Source organism: Chiloscyllium plagiosum, unplaced genomic scaffold (assembly GCF_037043375.1).
Source record: "Chiloscyllium plagiosum isolate Xiang-an unplaced genomic scaffold, Cpla_swu_hap1 HiC_scaffold_19, whole genome shotgun sequence".
NCBI classification, from domain to species: Eukaryota; Metazoa; Chordata; class Chondrichthyes; order Orectolobiformes; family Hemiscylliidae; genus Chiloscyllium; species Chiloscyllium plagiosum.
Genome location: NW_028270157.1, coordinates 50,655,313 through 50,675,092, shown reverse-complemented (window position 1 = coordinate 50,675,092; position 19,780 = coordinate 50,655,313). Strand labels below are relative to the sequence as shown.

General features: G+C 40.8%; 1 protein-coding gene across 2 annotated transcripts in view; it reads right to left on the bottom strand.

Annotated features, from left to right (window-relative positions):
• The window catches only part of fbln1 (fibulin 1), a 177,559-nt gene that overhangs the window by 63,132 nt on the left and 94,647 nt on the right, over window positions 1-19,780 (bottom strand). For both annotated transcript variants that reach the window (XM_043709279.2, XM_043709278.2), the window contains exons 13-14: window positions 19,175-19,306; window positions 3,005-3,128 (exon numbers count right to left, since the gene is read on the bottom strand). In XM_043709279.2, coding sequence (XP_043565214.1) covers window positions 3,005-3,128; window positions 19,175-19,306 — 256 coding nt within the window. The remainder of the gene's footprint in view (window positions 1-3,004; window positions 3,129-19,174; window positions 19,307-19,780) is intronic.

Sequence of the window (19,780 nt, the reverse complement as noted above, 5' to 3'; positions counted from 1 at the left end):
CATGGGGGGCAGGAACGGAGCTGGCTCAGTATTTGTGCACACACAGTTTACAGAGGCAGATGACTATTTAAATCCTCAAATGCTTCCATTCCTGTGTGATTTTGGTGAGGCAGTTTTCTGAAGCAAAATGTGTGGATTAGACCAGGTAAGACAAGATCTGGTCCTTGTGAATTAATTTGGACAGCATTTTGGAGAGGCAAAGCACCCCTTTAGATCAAGTCCCAGGAGTGTTATGGTGAGGTAAGTTGCACTTTGGCAAGTCTAACACACCCTTTAGGAGATGTAATATAATCTTTGAGATCATTAAAAATGGATATATCTGTGCCTAAAAAGTGGATAGATGCATTATGACTGTCAAGTTGTTAAAGAACTTCCAAAGCTATCATAGAACTTCCAAATGTACATGGTGTTACAGAAAAATGGTGTGAGGTATTTTAATATGTCTATTGACAAGTCATTCATTTCAAGGACACTTAGGAAAGGGCCACAATTCCTGTTCTTGCCAGCAACATCCACATCTCATGGAAGAATAAAGAAAAAAATTATAGGATTTGTATTGCATGACTGATTTTCCATCATTTTCACAGTTGGGTATCTTTCGAGTGAGTGTTTTGATGGACAGATCCAACTGCTTATAGAATAGAAATCTTAAGCAAAATGTTGGTTTTCATAAGAGATTAGTTGAAGGAATCTCAAGGTATTTAATTCATTTTTTTTTGTTAAAGACTCTTCTTACACTAGTGGAATCATGAAAAGACAGATATGTTTATTTATTTTCAGCAAGCTCCCTGACATTTGCCCATTGTGAATACTAGATGAGTTGGCATGGAGAGGGAAGGATGAAATATGGTGATTGAGGGACATGAGTTGGCACTTAGTATTGGGATTTTAAAGGAGGTATTGAGGAATTGGTTGGCATTATGTGAATGAGGGTATATGGGGGATGGTTAGGGGGCAATAGAGTTATGAGGGGACATAAGAATATAGAGAGGATCATACATGGCATGGTAGTATATAGTTAGGTAAAGAGGCATTTTGTGACATGTAGTTACAAAGCTTTGTGGGATTGGCTGGGATGGGACTTGGAGAGTATGCAGGGTGTAGGGGATTTGAAGACTGAGGGATGAAGGATGTTTTGGTTTCATTCTTTTGAAATTTATTTGCAGAATAACGTAAGTGCAGAGAGGCATCACACCCAGCCTATATCTGCACTGCAGCTAACAATCTCTGCTCCAGTTCCTTCCATAAAGATACAACGCAACCCTTATGACACTTTCTGTGGCACTTTTTCCTGGGGCAGGTTTGTAGAGACCCTTTCTTGGTGTTCCTGATCCAGGAGAAACATCTGGACCAGAACATACTGAAACTCTGTCAGCCTTTCTGTTGTAACATCACCATCCAATGTTTGTAATCTAAGATTGCCTCTAAGATATGAGAGTAATTTTATCACAATGTGTGGCAATCCAAACTGTTCAATTTTAACAGAATTTAAATTGGGATGGTTCTTATGTAGAGTGGACAAACAGCTCCACGATATAAATATCCAAATGGTAATGACAAAATCTACCCCATATTGCATCTCTGAGGGAAAGAGTTAATAACATGAAATTTTACCTAAACATTCATTCTATAATAAAAATATAAAAAATTTACAATAATTTAGAATGATGACAAAAGAACATAAATTGGATTTAAATCATAAAGAGTTATACCAGGTATATACTGATAGAATCTTCCCATTATCTAATATTGAGTTTTCTAAATAATCAGACTCTTGTCATACTTCAAAAGCTAACAGTGTGATAGATCTCAGCAAAATATTTACTTTAAGCATTTATTTTTGATGCAGGCTGACGTTTTCAAGTATGCTGATTAATAAAGGTACTTAAAAAAACAATTTTAAAAAGTTATAGGCAAGTTAGTAAGGTAAACTGAATAAATTTTAGTATTGCTATTATGTTAAAAAGCCAGGGGCTGAACTTCTGATAAGCTTCACCACTCAACATATCTTAAGGTGGTGCTACATTATTAGCAGAGGTCAAATCTGTTATCTGCCAATTCCATTACCCACAGAAATGTCAGCTTGGATCCTCTGACAAAGACAATTCCTTATTGATAATTTCCGAAACAATGGTAAAGTGCCCTGATTGTTGACTACAGATAGAGCAAAGAGACAGCCACTGAGTTTCCTATGAAGTACACAAAACGAGTCAGACCAGTACATTCTCACTTACCAGTTTTATTGTTTTTTCCTCTGGGGTACCTAGTCCTTACCTGGTCAAACTTACATGTGATTCTAGACCTATAGTAACGTGGTTAATAAATGTCTGAAATGGTCTAGCAACTACTCAGTTTAAAGGTGACTAGGGATAGGCCACAAATTCTGGCCTTGCCGCAATGCTCACATCCTAAGAAAGAATTTTTTCCTAAAAGTATTCACTAGTAGAGTTAGCAGCAGTGATTCGTAGTAGGCAGAACCCATGAATTGCAGCCCATAAATGTTCAGGCTCATGTGAGCTGGTTCAAATGAATTCAGCACTGCACAGGGCAGAACCAAAGGGGAAATGGTATTTCCTTCACAGAAAACACTTCGAGATTGAGAATGCAATTAATAACCTAAGATGTTAAGCACAGAATTAGACCAGAAATCAAATTCACATTCATTTCTTTTGTACTTGATGTCGAACAACAAATGCAACAAGAATAACAGAGGACAGAGGCCTGAAAATAAAACATTTGTAATTTGCTGTAGATCATACTTTGTTTCTTTAATGGTTAACAGAATGTAAATTATAATTTATTTTACATTTGATCATTACTAGTTTCAACCATACCATTTTGCTTATAGTCAGAACTAAGTTGAGTGCTGGTCTAAAGCACTGAAACAGAAAAGCCATGTCATCTGAGAACTTAGAGAGACAAAACATGCAGCCTACACCTGAAAATACATTAAAAAATCCAGTGTAAATGAGCTGATAGTTTCCAAAAAAATTCTTTTACTTACACATCTCTCGACTTTTGATAGTTTTCTGGGCACTCAAAGGTCAGGCAACGGAAGCTGCCCTGAACATTGAAACAGGTCTCAGTGCCAGAGCAATTATGCCTCCCTGTGATACATTCATTGATATCTGTCAAAAAGAAAGCAGGTTCATACAGGAATAATTGTACAGGACTCTATACTCTTGCTATTTTTGCATTGAGCTTAGATCCTCTTACAGAAAGTACAATGCTGAACCTCAATGTATGAAGGGACTCACCATTTTCCCATAATATCTTCCATGCATAGAAAATCTAATAACAGTAAAAATTCCAGTAAATTCTGAATATTCCAGAGCAGAAGCAACATTTAATGCCCAATGGACTTGGGTTTTACCACTTAAATTCACTCATTTCTCTGTTACTTGCACAAAGCTTATGGAGCAGTGCACAGGGGATTAAATTGATTGCATGTTCTTTAGATTCTTGAGGCCCACACTGACAAATCAAATGGCAATATTGACAAGTAAATGAAGGATTTCTGAAGAAACAGCAGAAGATGCAAAAATGCACTTGCACATGCAATGAAATGTTGGCAATACCACATATGTGCCCTGAGAAGTGTTAGTTTGTGGTTGTTCTCCCACTATGTACACAATGAAGGGCAATTCTGGAATGCAAATGCTTTACCAGGTGGATGGCTGGACTTCAAAAGTGAACCTTAGAATCATACAGTAGAAAGAGGCCCTTAAGCCCGTCAAGTCTGTCCAGGATCAATGATCCTTCGATATCTTGGTAGTAGTGACCACTTCTGCCTGTAGGGAGTGGGAAAATACAATGGGTGTGATACCCTGGGAATGTGGTGATTAGATAATGGTGCAAGTTTAGGAAGATTGTGTGAGAAACCTTATAGGCCTTGCGGAGAGAAACACTCTGTGAAATTCACCCAATTTCTGGAAGGTTCAGCCTGCAATACTACAGAAGGCTTTTCTTTTTGAATTCCAATGAGTTATCTCATACAATGTTCTACTGTTCATCTTATTATATATGCCTATGTCTCCACAGTGCCACATTCAATCTATTATGTGCTCATCATCAGCAGAAATACTCATTGTTGCTGAGACCTTCCAGGATTCACATCACTAGTGCCATGTTTAAAGGCAGTTGTACACCTGGTCAATTGTGGCCAGCTAGGAACAGCACTTCACAGTGCACATAGAGGGAGGGAAATGAAAAAGAAAAGCTTCTAAGGCACACCAGTGGTGTGAATGAATCTTCATTAGAAATAGAAGGTCACATTTGTAAATGTATTACCTCTTTACATCATCACCTGTCTGATTGCCTGTCATTGTAACAGTAATTGCAACAAGGAAGCCAAAGAAATTGTCCATCCTTAGCGCTATTCCATGTTAAAACTCTGTCTGAAAGAGTGCTACTCTTTTTCTAACACTTAGTGTAGTATAACATCTTGTCATTGTTCAATGTGGGAATATCTCATAGTGGTAAAGCCTTCAAAAGTGTTGACATTATTAATGATTTTTGAACAATGGGAAAGACGAAGGAAAAAACAATCAAGAACTTCAAAAGAGTAATGCATCTCCTTCAGCATGTCATGTTTCACTTGGTGTGAGTTAAGGTGGGATCTGAGGCCATCATACCAAAAGGTCACATGTTATGGTACAGTGATTATACCACAAGCATGTCTGTTAAAGGAACACTGACATACTACTGGTAGAAAAAACATGTCGATGTCACCCCAAGTTGCCTTCCCCTTTGCCAAAGCCTTTGAGCTTGGCTCCTCAATGGTCGGGACTGTTATAATCCCAATATTCAAGATTAGAGTGGTGCTGGAAAAGCACAGCAGGTCAAGCAGCATCCAAGAAGCAGGAAAATTGACGTTTCAGGCAGGAGCCCTGCATCAGGATTCCTCCAGTCCAGGCAGCATCCTGGTAAAGGCTTGTTTTCAGGTTGCTGGCCAAACATATACCTAGAAGTAGAAGGAAGTTGCTTTCGGGAGCAAAGGTACAATTGTTAGCTGTCTCCAGGCAGTCAGGGCTTGGAAGAAGCCTTGAGTAGAAAGTGAAGTCCGAAGAGCCATTATAGTTCAGCTCACAAGCTGTATTTGATTTGATTCCCCATGGTAAACTAATAGAGAAAGTGAAGTCATATGGAGTACAGGGTGTTCTAGCTATGTGGATAAAGAACTGGTTGAGCAACAGGAGACAAAGAGTAGTAGTTGAAGGGAGTTTCTCGAAATGGAGAAAGGTGACCAGTGCTGTTACACAGGCATCAGTGCTGGGGGTGACTGCTGTTTGTGATATACATAAATGACCTGCAAGAGGGCACTGTTGGTATGATCAGCAAGTTTGCAGATGACACAAAGATTGGTGGATTAGCAGAAAGCATAGGGGACTGTCAAAGAATACAGGAGAATATAGGTAGACTGGAGAGTTGGGCAGAGAAGTGGCAGATGGAGGTCAATTCAGGCAAATGTGAGGTGATGGTTTTGGGAAGTCTAATTTAAGAGCGAATTACACAGTAAACAGTCTTGGGAAAAGTTGATGAGCAGAGAGATATGGGAATGCAGGTCCATTGTACCCTGAAAGTTGTTGCACAGGTGGATAGAGTGGTCAAGAAGGCATATGGTATGCTTGCCTTCATCGGACAGGGTATTGAGAATAAGAGTTGGTAGGTCATGTTAAAATTGTACATGATATTGGTTTGGCCGCATTTAGAATACTGTGTACAATTCTGGTCGCCACATTGCCAAAAGGATGTGGACATTTTGGAGAGGGTGCAGAGAAGGTTTACGAGGATGTTGCCTGTTATGTAAGGTGCTAGCTATGAAGAGAGGTTGACTAGGTTAGGTTTATTTTCATTAGAAAAAAAGGAGATTGAGGTCCACAAAATCATGAAGGGTGACAGGGTAGATAGAGATAAGCTTTTTCCTAAGGTGAAGGATTCAATAACAAGAGGTCACGCTTTCAAGGTGAAAGATGAAAAGTTTAAGGGGGATACACATAGCATGTACTTTACACAGAGGGCAGTAGGTGCCTGGAACACAGCAGAGGTAGTAGGGGCAGGCACGGTAGATTCATTTAAGATGCGTCTGGACATATGCATGAGTAGGTGGGGAGCAGAGGGATACAGATGCTTAGGAATTGGGCGACAAGTTTAGACAGTGAATTTGGATCGGCTCAGACTTGAGGGCTGAAGGGCCTGTTCCTGAGCTGTAAATTTTCTTTGTTCTTTGTTCTTTAGAACATAGAACAAAACAGCACAGAGCAGGCCCTTCGGCCCTTGATGTTGTGCCGACCTGTGAACTATTCTCAGCTTGTCCCCCTACACTATCTCATCATCATTCATGTGCTTATCCAAGGATTGTTTAAATCTCCCTAATGTGGCTGAGTTAACTACATTGGCAGGTAGGGCATTCCACACCCTTACCCCTCTCTGAATAATCTATCTTAAATCTATCACCCCTCAATTTGTAGTTATACTCCCTCATACAAGCTGACGTCATCATTCTAAGAAAAAGATTTTCACTCATACCCTATCTAATCCTCTGATCATCTTGTATGTCTCTATCAAATCCCCTCTTAGCCTTCTTCTTTCTAATGGGAACAGACCCAAGTCTCTCAGCCTTTCCTCATAAGACCTTCCCTCCAGATCAGGCAACATCATGGTAAATCTTCTCTGCACATTTTCCAAGCTTCCACATCCTTCCTGAAATATGGGGACCAGAACTGTACACAATATTCCAAGTGTGGCCACACTAGCGTTTTGTATAATTGCAGCATGATATTGGGGCTTCGGAACTCAATTTCCCCTACCAATGAAACCTAACACACCGTATGTCTCCCTCATAGTACTATCAACCTGGGTGGCAACTTTCAGGGATCTATGTATATGGACTCCAAGATCCCTCTGCACATCCACACTACCAAGAATCTTTCCATTGACCCAGTACTCTGCCTTCCTGTTATTCTTTCCAAAGTGCATCACCTCACATTTAGCTGCATTGAACTCCATTTGCCACCTGTCAGCCAAATTCTGCAGTTTATCAAAGTCCCCCTGCAACCTGTAACATTCTTCCAAATTGTCTACTACTCCACCGACTTTTGTGTCGTCTGAAAATTTACTAATCAATCCACCTATGCCTGCGTCTAAATCATTTATAAAAATTACAAACAGCAGTGGTCCCAAAACAGATCCTTGTGGCACACCACTAGTTACTGGAAAAAAAACCTTGTTCAAAGACATGACAAAGATTGAAGTTCAGAGAAACCCATGGGCAGTGTGAGACTTTACTCAATCAATCTCAAAGTTTTTGACTCAACTGATTCTTCCCAGTGCTTGCCTGTGAACTGTGAAGTCTTTGGGTTCTGGTCCTTCAAAAAAGTGATAACATGTTAAAGGATTACCAACTCTCCAGGAATCTATGCAGCATTCGCATCTGCCCCCTCACCAGTAGTACCCTTCTGAAGATCAGTATATCTCATCCTATTGGGTGAGCCAGATCCTTTCTCACTCTGACATATATGGATACCAATTTTCTGGCAGGGAATTGATTGGAGCACATCAGACCACCGCCAGAAGTTCAGGGCCAAGAGGTATAAATAGATAATTTGTAAAGCTACCTTTCCTTTAATTCTGGTCTTGGCCCATCAGTGTTGAAGTGTAAAACCAGGGCAGCTGTGCTCAATGTACTGTTGTAAGTCAGTACACAGCTCTGCAGCACAATACTGTTTATTAGTATAAACAGAAGATCTCTCTTGCACTAGGATTTCAGTTTATTAGAGGCTGTATGACAGTTGCTGAAGTTTCAAAGGATTTTTAAACATTTTCAGTTGAATATCACACTTCAGAAATTTGAGAATTATTGTAAAGATCACAGCAAAGTCAAATTCCTATGCTAGCTTGAATAAGTAATGTTCATCGGTTTACCATTAGACTTTTCAGTCTTCCTGCTATGAGCCTTTTAACACCGAACAATGAGGTGAATACGATGTTAATCAAGAAAGAAACTTAAATCTTGGAAACTTCTCGTTAAATGGTCAGCATTGTAATTATTTATAATACAACAATTCATTTGTTTTTATGTTTTTTTCTGCACATGCAGTTGACAACTTAAATACAAATATTTTCTTGGAACATAAATTAATTGTTTTTGCTTTAGTTTCAAAGCAACTGGAATTAATAAGTAACATCAGTATGTTTAATAGGAAAATTTGTATATTCTTGGCTGGATTTTCCAATCCCTTCCTACTATATTTCTTGAGCTTAAAGGAGAAAAGGACTGGAGCATGGATCTATGCTAAGATCCCTGTACCTCCACCATAAACCCTGCCCTCCACGTGGTGGACCTAACCATGTGAAATATATTTATCCATTAGTTAAGTTAATGGATATATTTGTCATAATTCTGTCAACAGAACTTTTGATGCAGGGACTGTCTGTTATTTTCAGATATCCATCATTTAGCAGAAGCACTAGTTGTAGCAGTGGGGGTGTGTGCTACAACTAAGTGTAGCCATGCACAGATTTCCAATGACAGAAGAAAATGGGGGGGGTGGGAAGTGCGGTTGAGTGGTTTGATGGAACTTTACTTATCTTTCTATCAATTCCAGACTACAGATTTCCTGTACCATGCAGGGTTTTGGGAGGTTTGGGACAAGCATCAGCCATCTCACATGGTCTCACACGGTAGCTTAGTGGTTAGAATTGCTGCCTTACAGCACCAGAGACCCGGGTTTAATTCCCACCTCAGACACTGTCTGTGTGGAGTTTGCACGTTCTCCCCGTGTCTGTGTGGGTTTCCTCTGGGTGCTCTGGTTTCCTCCCACAGTCCAAAGATGTGCAGGTTAGGTGAATTGGCCAAGCTAAATTGTGCATAGTGTTAGGGGTAAATGTAGGGGAATGTGTCTGGGTGTGTTGCTCTTCGGAGGGTCTGTGTGGACTTGTTGGGCCGAAGGGCCTGTTTCCACACTGTAGGGAATTTAATCTTAACCTAATCTAATCTTAGTTCTGGCAGAATTCCCAATTGACATCAAGGAGCTTGTCTCCAGGATATTAATGACCCAGGGCTAGAACTTTGGCCTGGAGATGAGGAAGTATTTCAATACCAGGCAGAAATTCTGGCCTAATGAAAGTGTGTTCCAAACAGGAAATCAAGATTGCAGAGCTTCTAAAAATCTGCAAATGCAACAGAATCATTCATTATTCAACTTTGCTCCTGCAACATAACCACTGAAAATGAATGGCAACTCGAGAGAATGCATCACATTTCATTCAGATCTTGAACTTCATATGAAGAACATACACTTGTTTGTCAACAGACTACTAGGGTTTTACAAGGAATGAAAGGCACCTATACATCTGAAGTGCAGTTTTCCATCCTTTCATCAGAGCAACTCTGTGTGGGCCCAGACTTCAAAACTTCAAAAGAGTAAGTGCACTGATCTGGAAAACATGGGTCAGTGATGCAGGACACAGACCATGACATCAAGCTCACAGCTTATCAGGGTGAATCTAGGCTGTCATCTGCAGGATCCATAGTACCGAAGTGTTGATACCTGCACTCTCTTGCAATGTGTTTTAATCTTTAAACAACTCAAGAAAAGGTTTACACCTAGTTTGAAACAAAAATATCAAGTCTTTAAGCATATCAACTTCATTTGGAACACAACTTTATTTACTACTGCATTCTTTTGCTGTAGTATATCAAATGCAAGCTATTTTATTCACAGGACACCTGTGCTTTTAAAACAGGAGATTCAAAGATTTGAAATGCATTGACAAATAAGAATCACTTTAAAATGTTTATGACATGGAATTTGATGGACCAATCAAATTGCAGATCGGTTCAATTTGGTGAAGACCCAATTTAGAGACAATTCCTGACTACATTGAATTACTTTTGCACAATAAATATCTTTACTGTTGCTGTTATTATCAATTATGAAGTAAAACTACATGGAGCAAAGGAATTGGGGGCTGCTGGGGAGTGGACCAGCAGCAGGGAGGCCTGGTTATAGCACTTGTGTGTTGGAATCGAGACCTATCCAAATATTTCAGATTGAAAGTTGAATTTCCAATTTGGAGTAGATTTCCAATTTACTGGGATGGCAGTAAATTCATCTTTTATCTGATTGCACCACCATAATGAGAGTGGTCATGGGCCCATCTTTGGTCTATGCCATGCCAAACTACCAGCTGAGACTGAAGTCAACTAAGGGTGAGAGCACATGTACACGGGGAAATTAGGGTGGGGTGTTATGATGTTATAACTGGATACAAATAAAAAAGAAAGCATTCTAAAAAGAATGTCTTAGCTAAATTGGAATTTATTAAGAGCCACAAAGAATGTAACCTACGATTTGAGGAAATACTTTCATATCAATTGAGATGCAGAAGAGATGGTTAAGGTAGTGTCACTATTACTGTGGTGAAAGATAAAGAGAGGCAAGAATTGAAGGAATGTAATGTTCTGAAGGAGATTAAAGATTCTCCCATCACTTTGAGAGATGACTTATCAGCATTAAAAAGACCAGTCTATGTTATTGTCAACTCAAGTGTGACATTAGGCATTAGATCTTGATTTGTATAAGCAATTTCAAATACTACATATGAAATCAATGTTGGATGGAGGCATTGTTTTTGTGACATGCTCAATTGTCTTGAAGGCAAATGACTATTCTTCTCAAATGTCAAAAATCACTTGATGGCAGAGTCTTCTCCATTTGGTCTGTCCGAGGTTGTTTTGTTCCTTGAGCTGTGACCTAGATTGATAGCTCTGAGGTCAGTTTTCAGTTTGTCTTTATAACTAAGATTTGGATATTCTTCTGAATTGAAATCCTGCATAAGCACTGCATGATCAACCCAGCAAAGCTGAGCTCTTATGATCCTAGGTATGCAGCACTTTACAAGAACCATGACGCTGGGAGTTTTGTCCTGTTTTCTGATGTTGCAAATAAAATCACAGATAATAATGATGGAATGTTTCTAGCTGCTTTATATGATGTTGGTAATTTGTCGAACTCTCACACCCATAACAAAATGATTTAAGAACCATGCATTGCATGATGGAGTTTCGTCTTTATTCTGAGACACTTCTATGTTCTTTCCAAAGTCTGAATGAGCCGGCCAAACACTGAGCTTGTTTTTGCTAAGAGATGATTGATTTCTTTATTCAGTGTAATGTTATAGAGAGTATACTCCAAAGATAGCAGTACTTCTGTCCTGAATGGAGTGGTGTCTTGTTGGGATAGTAGCTGTAGGATCTTGGAGTATGCAGCCAGAGGTGGGTAATTAGTATCTGTCATCCTCAGTGTAACTGCCCTGAGGCCTGGGCAAAGCCATCACCAAGCTTCTGGATGACCTCTGGAGTGAGTGCTATAATAGTGCAGTCACCCGTAAGATAGAGTTCATTCAGCAGCTGTTCAGTAACCTTTGTACAAGCCTTGAGTCTTTGCAGAATTGCTGCACTCATGTGATAAGATCTTTGAGTGGGTACTGAAGCAGGCCCAAGAAGTTTATAGCAATCAGAGCTGGAAACAACACATCGCCTTGCTTGGTGTCATTGGTGACAGGAAAGGCATCCAATGATTTATCATTTTGTATCATGCTGCCCATCATACCTTCATAAAATGAGCAAATATATTGATCATCTGTTCATGGCAGTCAAACTTGACAGAACTTTCTACAGGTCTTCCTGTTTTCTGGTGTCTGAAGCCTTAATCAGGTGAATAAGCACCCTTTTTTGTCTTATTCTGTTTAGGGTCATTTCTGGGGCATAGGTTTGGATCCCAACAATGCACATGGTTAAATATAAACATAATAAAATCTGGAATTAGAAGTTAGTCTGATGGCGACCAATCCTATCTTGTTCACTAAAGATCTTTAGGGAAGGGAATCTGCCACCCTTACCTGGTCTGACCTATGTGTGACTCCAAATCCTTAGCAATGTAGCTGACTGTTATCTGCACTCTGTGCAATTAGGGATGGGCAATAAATGTTGACCAAGCCAACAATACCAACCTTTCAGAAGCTCACCTCAGGGTTAAATAGATTGACAAAACAAATGGACTGGTTTAAACAGAGATAATGATTGGGAAGTTGAATGAAACCCATGGTTAGGGAGTGGAATATGTGTTTGAGACTGAAGGCAAGACCTTTTGCAAGGATCAATTTTAAGTTAATTTTGTCTCATTGTCTTTCCCTAACCTTATCATTAAGTAAGGATACAAGCTGCAGAAGATAATTTAAATAACACTAGATCAGTTACCGAAGGACTACATAAAATAGTTACAAGTTTTCTGATGAAAAGATGCACAAGAATATCAGAGCGTGAGTTCTTCTTTGATGAACTGAAATTTGATAGCTACCATGATCAATAAGGTACATTTATACCTTACAACAACTTTAGGAAGAAATTAATACCAAGCCTTTGTGGAGCAGTAACAAAAGGTTGTCAAATCTTAGTCAAAAAGTTGAGATTTAGGGAGAAGTTAACCGTGATTATGTGATTGTACTTTCACCTCCAAATTTCCTTGCCAGAGCTTTGAGTACCAGATTTGGGATAACTCCCCAGTACAGTATTGAAGGGAGGACATAGATGAAATAGCCACTAGAATTGAAAAGTTATAATAACCATGAAGAATGATTGAACTTGTCTATTTGTGGCCGAAATTAGAGTCCAAAAACAAAGATAGTCAATATTAAAGCTAATAGAGAATTCAGAAGAAAATTCTTCATACAGAGAGCAATTAGAATGTGGAACTCAGTACCATAATGAGTGGCTGAAACTATTAGCATGAAAATACTTTTTAAAAAATTGAAGCTGGATAAACATACAAGGAAGAAAGGAATAGGAGACTAAGCTAACAGAGTTAGATAAAGAAATGTGGAAGGAAGCTTATGCATAGAATAAACACTAATCTCTGCTCCAAACTGGAGCAGTTTGACTTAATAGGCTATTTTTGTGTTGTACATTCTATGTAATTTTGAAGAAAGGGTATTCTCCCTAATACTCTGGAAAATATTTATCATTCAACAAATATGACTAAAATTGATTATCTGCTCATTATCAGTGGTTTTGTGGGACCTTGCTGTACAGGAATTGGCTGCTTCATTTCCTACTTTACAATAGTGGCCAACTTCAAAGTACATCTTTGGATGTAATGTATACCTTTTAGGAGAGTTGCAAGAGAAATCCTCCCATCTGTCAGGAAACATCATTGTGCAGCTTTATAGAAAGGCTTGAGTTGCCAAGCTTTCCACACTGACAGGTGAGAAGCCCTCCACTTTAGTATCTTGCTGTTTGGTGAGAAACTGATAGAGGCAGGAGCACCTTAAAGAAGTGACAGAATGCTCAGATCTCCGGCAGAAAAGAAATAGAAGAATTTTGCTGAAAGAAGGTTTCCAGTTACTTCAAATAACCAAACAATTTTGTTTTTCTAAACCCAGTTTCATTTGGAATTTAAATGTTTTTAAAAAAAACTATCCCATTGACTCAAAACAAATGACAACAAAAGAAATAATGCACACATTTAGCATTTATTGTGAAGTAACTGCTACTACTTTCTCTATAGTCCCTGATGGCGATGCTTCATGCCACAAACAACAACAATTATTCTTTGTAGAATAATTGGTCCAATGACACATCACACAATTTTGGCTGTGTATGGTCTTAGCAACAACATGGTGCTAATTTTCATCTACTTAATGTCACTTACACACTAATGCCTGAGTCATTAAGGATAATAAAAGTCTCTGTTCATTTGTGTATGATGCTTATTTTTTAGGAAGCTTTATGTGGGTAAAGAAAGATCCCACTTACAGGATTCAGACTGTTTATTACATTTAAACAATGCAAGTTGCCATTCTGATGCTTCCTACTAATGCTGTTTCAACACCAAGTGAAATTAATGTCCATTATAAATGGCTATTCAGGATTGCTTGGCACTGAGAAAAGCAAATAAATAGTCATAAGCAATTTTCCTTGATCAGCCTACAGATAATTCTGGATTGAATATCAACTTACTTTTCTCACTTCGAGCTTCATGAATCTTTGTGCCAATCGTTTTAATTTTTTTTACATCTGCAACACCACTGCAACTATCAACAGATTTTCTGAAGGATTGACCATCTGAAGTGCTCAGAAATGGAGTTCTATGGAATGGAACATCATGTAGCGTGAATGGTACTTGAAATGCTCCATGTCCAAATGTCAGTGGCTAAACCCTTGCCTACAACCAGAAATGATCATATTTTACTTTAGCAGACAGGACATGGAGTGATTTCTACCATGGATATGTGTGACACACACGGCTCAATGGGGCAGATTGTTATGGAGGTCACACTAATTGTTACATTCCACAGTTCTTCAGAAGTGCCCAGGCCAGAGGATGTCATGCTTTAATTTGTCGAAGTGCCTGAGTAAATTTTCATATTCACTTACTGAGTGGTCATTTTACATTGCAGTTTGCCTGTTCTAGTTAGATCCACCTCATTTTTAATTCATTCATCCACTTGGCCAGTTTAACACCCAGTGGCAAACATGGGAATTTGTAACACACACCAGTTATATATGAGCATACAAACAGGGAGTATACAGCCCCTCTAGTCTGCTGTGCCATTAAATAAAATCATGGTTGATATAATTGTAATTCCAAAACTATATTCACATTTTATACCTTTTGCTGACCAAAATATATATCTGCCTCTACCTTAAAAATATTCAATTACTCTGATTTCACTACCTGTTCAGGAAGAGAATCCCAAAGACCCATGGTGCTTTGTGAGAAAATATTTTGTCTCATTTCTGTTTTAAAAATTCAACCTTTTTTTTAAATGATGATCCCTATTTATAGATTCTTCCACGAAAGGAAACTTCATCTTAACATGCGTCCTATCTAGACCCGTCAAGACCCATATGTTTCAATCTGATCACCTTACTCTTTGAAACCCAAAAACTACAAATCTAACTTGTCCTACCTTTCCTCAGAAGCAATTGGTCAATAATCTGGTAAATCTTCTTTGAACTGCTTCCAATGCATTTATGTCCTTCTATAAATAAGATGACTAATACAGTACCCATCTCACCATGGCCCTGTATAACTGAAAAATCATCTTCCTATTTTTATATTCAATTTCCCTTACAATAAATGATAACATTCTATTAACTTTCCTAACTATTTTCTGCATCTGCATACTAGCTTTTTGTGGTTTATGAACTGGGATACAAAGATAGCGCTGCATCTCAAATCTCTGCAATCTCTAAGGTACCACATTGTATTGGCAGTCTACATTCCTCCTACATTTTTTTCCACTGCACAGATCTCCCATGTCCAAGTGTAGTAGCAATTTCTGGAACTCAAAGTCAATTCATTGATACACTGATCATAGAACATAGAACATTACAGTGCAGTACAGGCCCTTCATCCCTCGATGTTGCACTGAAGCCCATCTAATCTAAACTATTCCATTATTATCCATATGTTTATCCAATGACCATTTAATTGCCCTTAAAATTGATGAGTCTACTATTGTTCAAGGCAGGGCATTCCATGCCCCTACTACTCTCTGAGTAAAGAGACTATCTCTGACCTCTGTCCTATATCTATCACCCTTCAATTTAAAGTTATATCCCCTCGTGCTAGCCATCACCATCCAAAGAAAAAGGCTCTCATTATCTACCCAATCTAACCCTCTGACCATCTTATATGCCTCTATTAAGTCACCTCTCAACCTTCTTCTTTCTATCAAAAATAGCTTCAAGTCCCTCAACCTTTCCTCATAAGACCTGCCCTCCATACCAGGCAACATCCTGGTAAATGTCCTCTGCACCCTTTCCAATGTTTCTACATCCTTCCTATAATGCGGTGACCAGAACTGTATATAATACTCCAACTGTGGCCGTACCAGAGTTTTGTACAGTTGCAACATGACCTCATGGTTCCAAAACTCCATCAATAAAAGCCAAAACAACGTATGCCTTTTTAACAACCCTATCAACCTGGGTGTCAACTTTCAGGGATCTATGCACATGGACACCAAGATCTTTGTGCTCATCCACACTACCAAGTATCTTACCATTAGCCCAGTACTGTGTACAGAGAAACCTCAATTATCGAATACCAATTATCTGAAAATCCGATTATTCGAAGGAGATCTCGAGGTCCCAACAGAAACATTACATCAAAGACGTGTTTCCAACAGTGATTGTGTCTTTTGTTTACAGTGATTAAATAGGCACCGTCTCTAAATGACTGACCTCCCGCCCATGTTGGATGGGGTTGGGTACAGTGGCGGGGGCAGTGTTGAATGGGGTTGGGGGCGGGGGCGGGGGCGGGGGCGGTGTTGGATGGGGTTGGAGACAGTTGGGCAGTGTTGGGCGGGGTTTGGGGGCAGGGGCAGTGATGGATGGGGTTTGGGGGCGGGGCAGTCTTGGGTGGGGCAGGGGCTCGCTGTAAACTGCTGCAGTCTCCTGAACGGGAGCCGACTTTAAAAACTCCGAGCACCAGCAGAAAGTCATTTAATCAATTAACTGAATAATCCATCATCCGAATCGTTCGGATAGTTGAGGTTCCCCTGTATTCCTGTTACTCCTTCCAAAGTGAATTACCTCACACTTAACCTCATTAAACTCCGTTTGCTACCTCTCAGCCCAGCTCTGCAGCTTATCTATAACCTGCAACATCCTTCGGCACTGTCCACAATACCACCAACCTTAGTGCCATCCGCAAATTTACTAATCAATCCTTCTATGCCCATATCTAGGTCATTTATAAAAATGACAAACAGCAATGGCCCCAAAACAGATCCTTGCAGAATACCACTGGTAACTGAACTCCAGATTGAACATTTCCAAATCAACCACCTCCCTCTGTCTTCTTTCAGCTAGCCAATATCTGATCCAAACCACAAAATCACGCTCAATCCTATACCTCTGTATTTTCCACAATAGCCTACTATGGGGAGCCTTATCAAATGCTTTACTGAGCTATACACCACATCAACCACTTTACCACCATCCACCTGTTTGGTCACCTTCTCAAAGAATTCAACAAGGATTGTGATGCACGACCTACCCCTCACAAAACCATGTTGACTATCCCTAATCAAATTATTCCTCTCTAGATGATTATAATCCTATCTCTTATAATCCTTTCCAACACTTTACCCACAACCGAAGTGAGGTTCACTGGTCTATAATTTCCAGGGTTATCTCTACTCCCCTTCTTGAACAACGGGACAACATTTGCTATTCTCCTGTCTTCTGGCACTATTCCTGTAGACAATGATGACATAAAAATCAAAGTCAATGGTTCTGCAATCTCCTCCCAGCTTCCCAGAGAATCCTAGGATAAATCCCATCCGGCCCAGGAGTCTTATATATTTTCACACTCCAGAATTGCTAACACTTCCTTATGAACCTCAATCCTGTGTGTGGATCACTGTGTGCGGAACCTTCAAACAGCTGTGTGGCTGCCAAACTTAGAAGGAAAAAGTGAGGTCTGCAGATGCTGGAGATCAGAGCTGAAAATGTGTTGCTGGAACAGCGCAGCAGGTCAGGCAGCATCCAGGGAACAGGAGAGTCGATGTTTCGGGCATAAGCCCTTCTTCAGGAATGAGGAAAGTGTGTCCAGCAGGCTAGGATAAAAGGTAGGGAGGAGGGATTTGGGGGAGGGGCGTCGGAAATGCGATAGGTGGAAAGAGGTCAAGGTGAGGGTGATAGGTCAGACTGGGGTGGGGGCGGAGAGGTCAGGAAGAAGATTGCAGGTTAGGAAGGCGGTGCTGAGTTCGATGGATTTGACTGAGACAAGGTGGGGGGAGGGGAAATGAGGAAACTGGTGAAATCCGAGTTCATCCCTTGTGGTTGTGGTTGGAGGATTCCTAGGCGGAAGATGAGGCGCTCTTCCTCCAACCATCGTGTTGTTGTGGTCTGGCGATGGAGGAGTCCAAAGACCTGCGTATCCTTGGTGGAGTGGGAGGGGGAGTTGAAGTGTTGAGCCACAGGGTGGTTGGGTTGATTGGTCCGGGTGTCCCAGAGGTGTTCTCTGAAATGTTCTGCAAGTAGGCGGCCTGTCTCCCCAATATAGAGGAGGCCACATCGGGTGCAGAGGATGCAATAGATGATGTGTGTGGAGGTGCAGGTGAATTTGTGGCGGATATGGAAGTTTCCTTTGGGGCCTTGGAGGGAGGTGAGGGGGGAGGTATGGGCGCAAGTCTTGCACCTCCTGCGGTTGCAGGGGAAGGTGCCGGGAGTGGAGGTTGGGTTGGTGGGGGGTGTGGATCTGACAAGGGAGTCACGGAGGGAGTGGTCTTTACGGAATGCTGATAGGGGAGGGGAGGGAAATATATCCTTGGTGGTGGGGTCCGTTTGGAGGTGGCGGAAATGCGGCGGATGATGCGCTGTACATGGAGATTGGTGGGGTGATAGGTGAGGACCAGTGGGGTTCTGTCCTGGTGGCGGTTGGAGGGGCGGGGCTCAAGGGCGGAGGAGCGGGAAGTGGAAGAGATGCGGTGGAGGGCATCGTCGACCACATCGGGGAGGAAATTGCGGTCCTTGAAAAAGGAGGCCATCTGGGTTGTACGTTTTTGGAACTGGTCCTCCTGGAAGGACCAACCAACCCAACCACCCTGTGGCTCAACATTTCAACTCCCCCTCCCACTCCACCAAGGATATGCAGGTCTTTGGACTCCTCCATCGCCTGACCACAACAACACGACGGTTGGAGGAAGAGCGCCTCATCTTCCGCCTAGGAATCCTCCAACCACAACCACAAGGGATGAACTCGGATTTCACCAGTTTCCTCATTTCCCCTCCCCCCACCTTGTCTCAGTCAAATCCATCGAACTCAGCACCGCCTTCCTAACCTGCAATCTTCTTCCTGACCTCTCCGCCCCCACCCCAGTCTGACCTATCACCCTCACCTTGACCTCTTTCCACCTATCGCATTTCCGACGCCCCTCCCCCAAATCCCTCCTCCCTACCTTTTATCCTAGCCTGCTGGACACACTTTCCTCATTCCTGAAGAAGGGCTTATGCCCGAAACGTCGATTCTCCTGTTCCCTGGATGCTGCCTGACCTGCTGCGCTGTTCCAGCAACACATTTTCAAACTTAGAAGGAACACCAGCAGTAATGATAATAGTGAATTCAATAGTTTGATAGATTCTGCAGGAATGTCCTACCTTGGCAGTTACGTCCATTGGATGCAAGTGTGTAACCAGCCACTGGACAAGCACACTGGAAGCTGCCAGGAGTATTGACACAGCGATAGGAGCAAATGTTGCCTCCAGCAGGTAGCGCACATTCATCAATGTCTACAACCAGATGAAAAGAAATACAGAGTTTGAAATAGTCAATTGACACAGAATGTCACAAGTGATATAAAAGAGGAGCTGGTAATAAGTCTATTGAGATATGTCAAAGGGACTTAGCCAATTGGTCTAGAGACACTCTGAATTAGTGTGAACAGAATTTAGTCTGTTTTCTTTTTATTCTTTGCATTTTTCAGCCCCCTTCTGAATAAGTGAATTTATACTTCTAAAATGTGATTGCTTGGTTATCATCCATCCTCTAGTAGCTTTGCTGAGTGACCTAGGCTTTCAGTATTAGAATATGGCTGAGCAATGGGAGCAATATATCTGGTTAATCAAAATCAAATTTTTCAATGGAAACAAAACCAGCTGGCCCATCAATTCCTTCCTCCAACATTTTTACTCCTAGTCCAGTATTCAACAACATTTTGAACTGCCCAGATATTCAATTCCACAACCAATTCTGGTTGATTATTT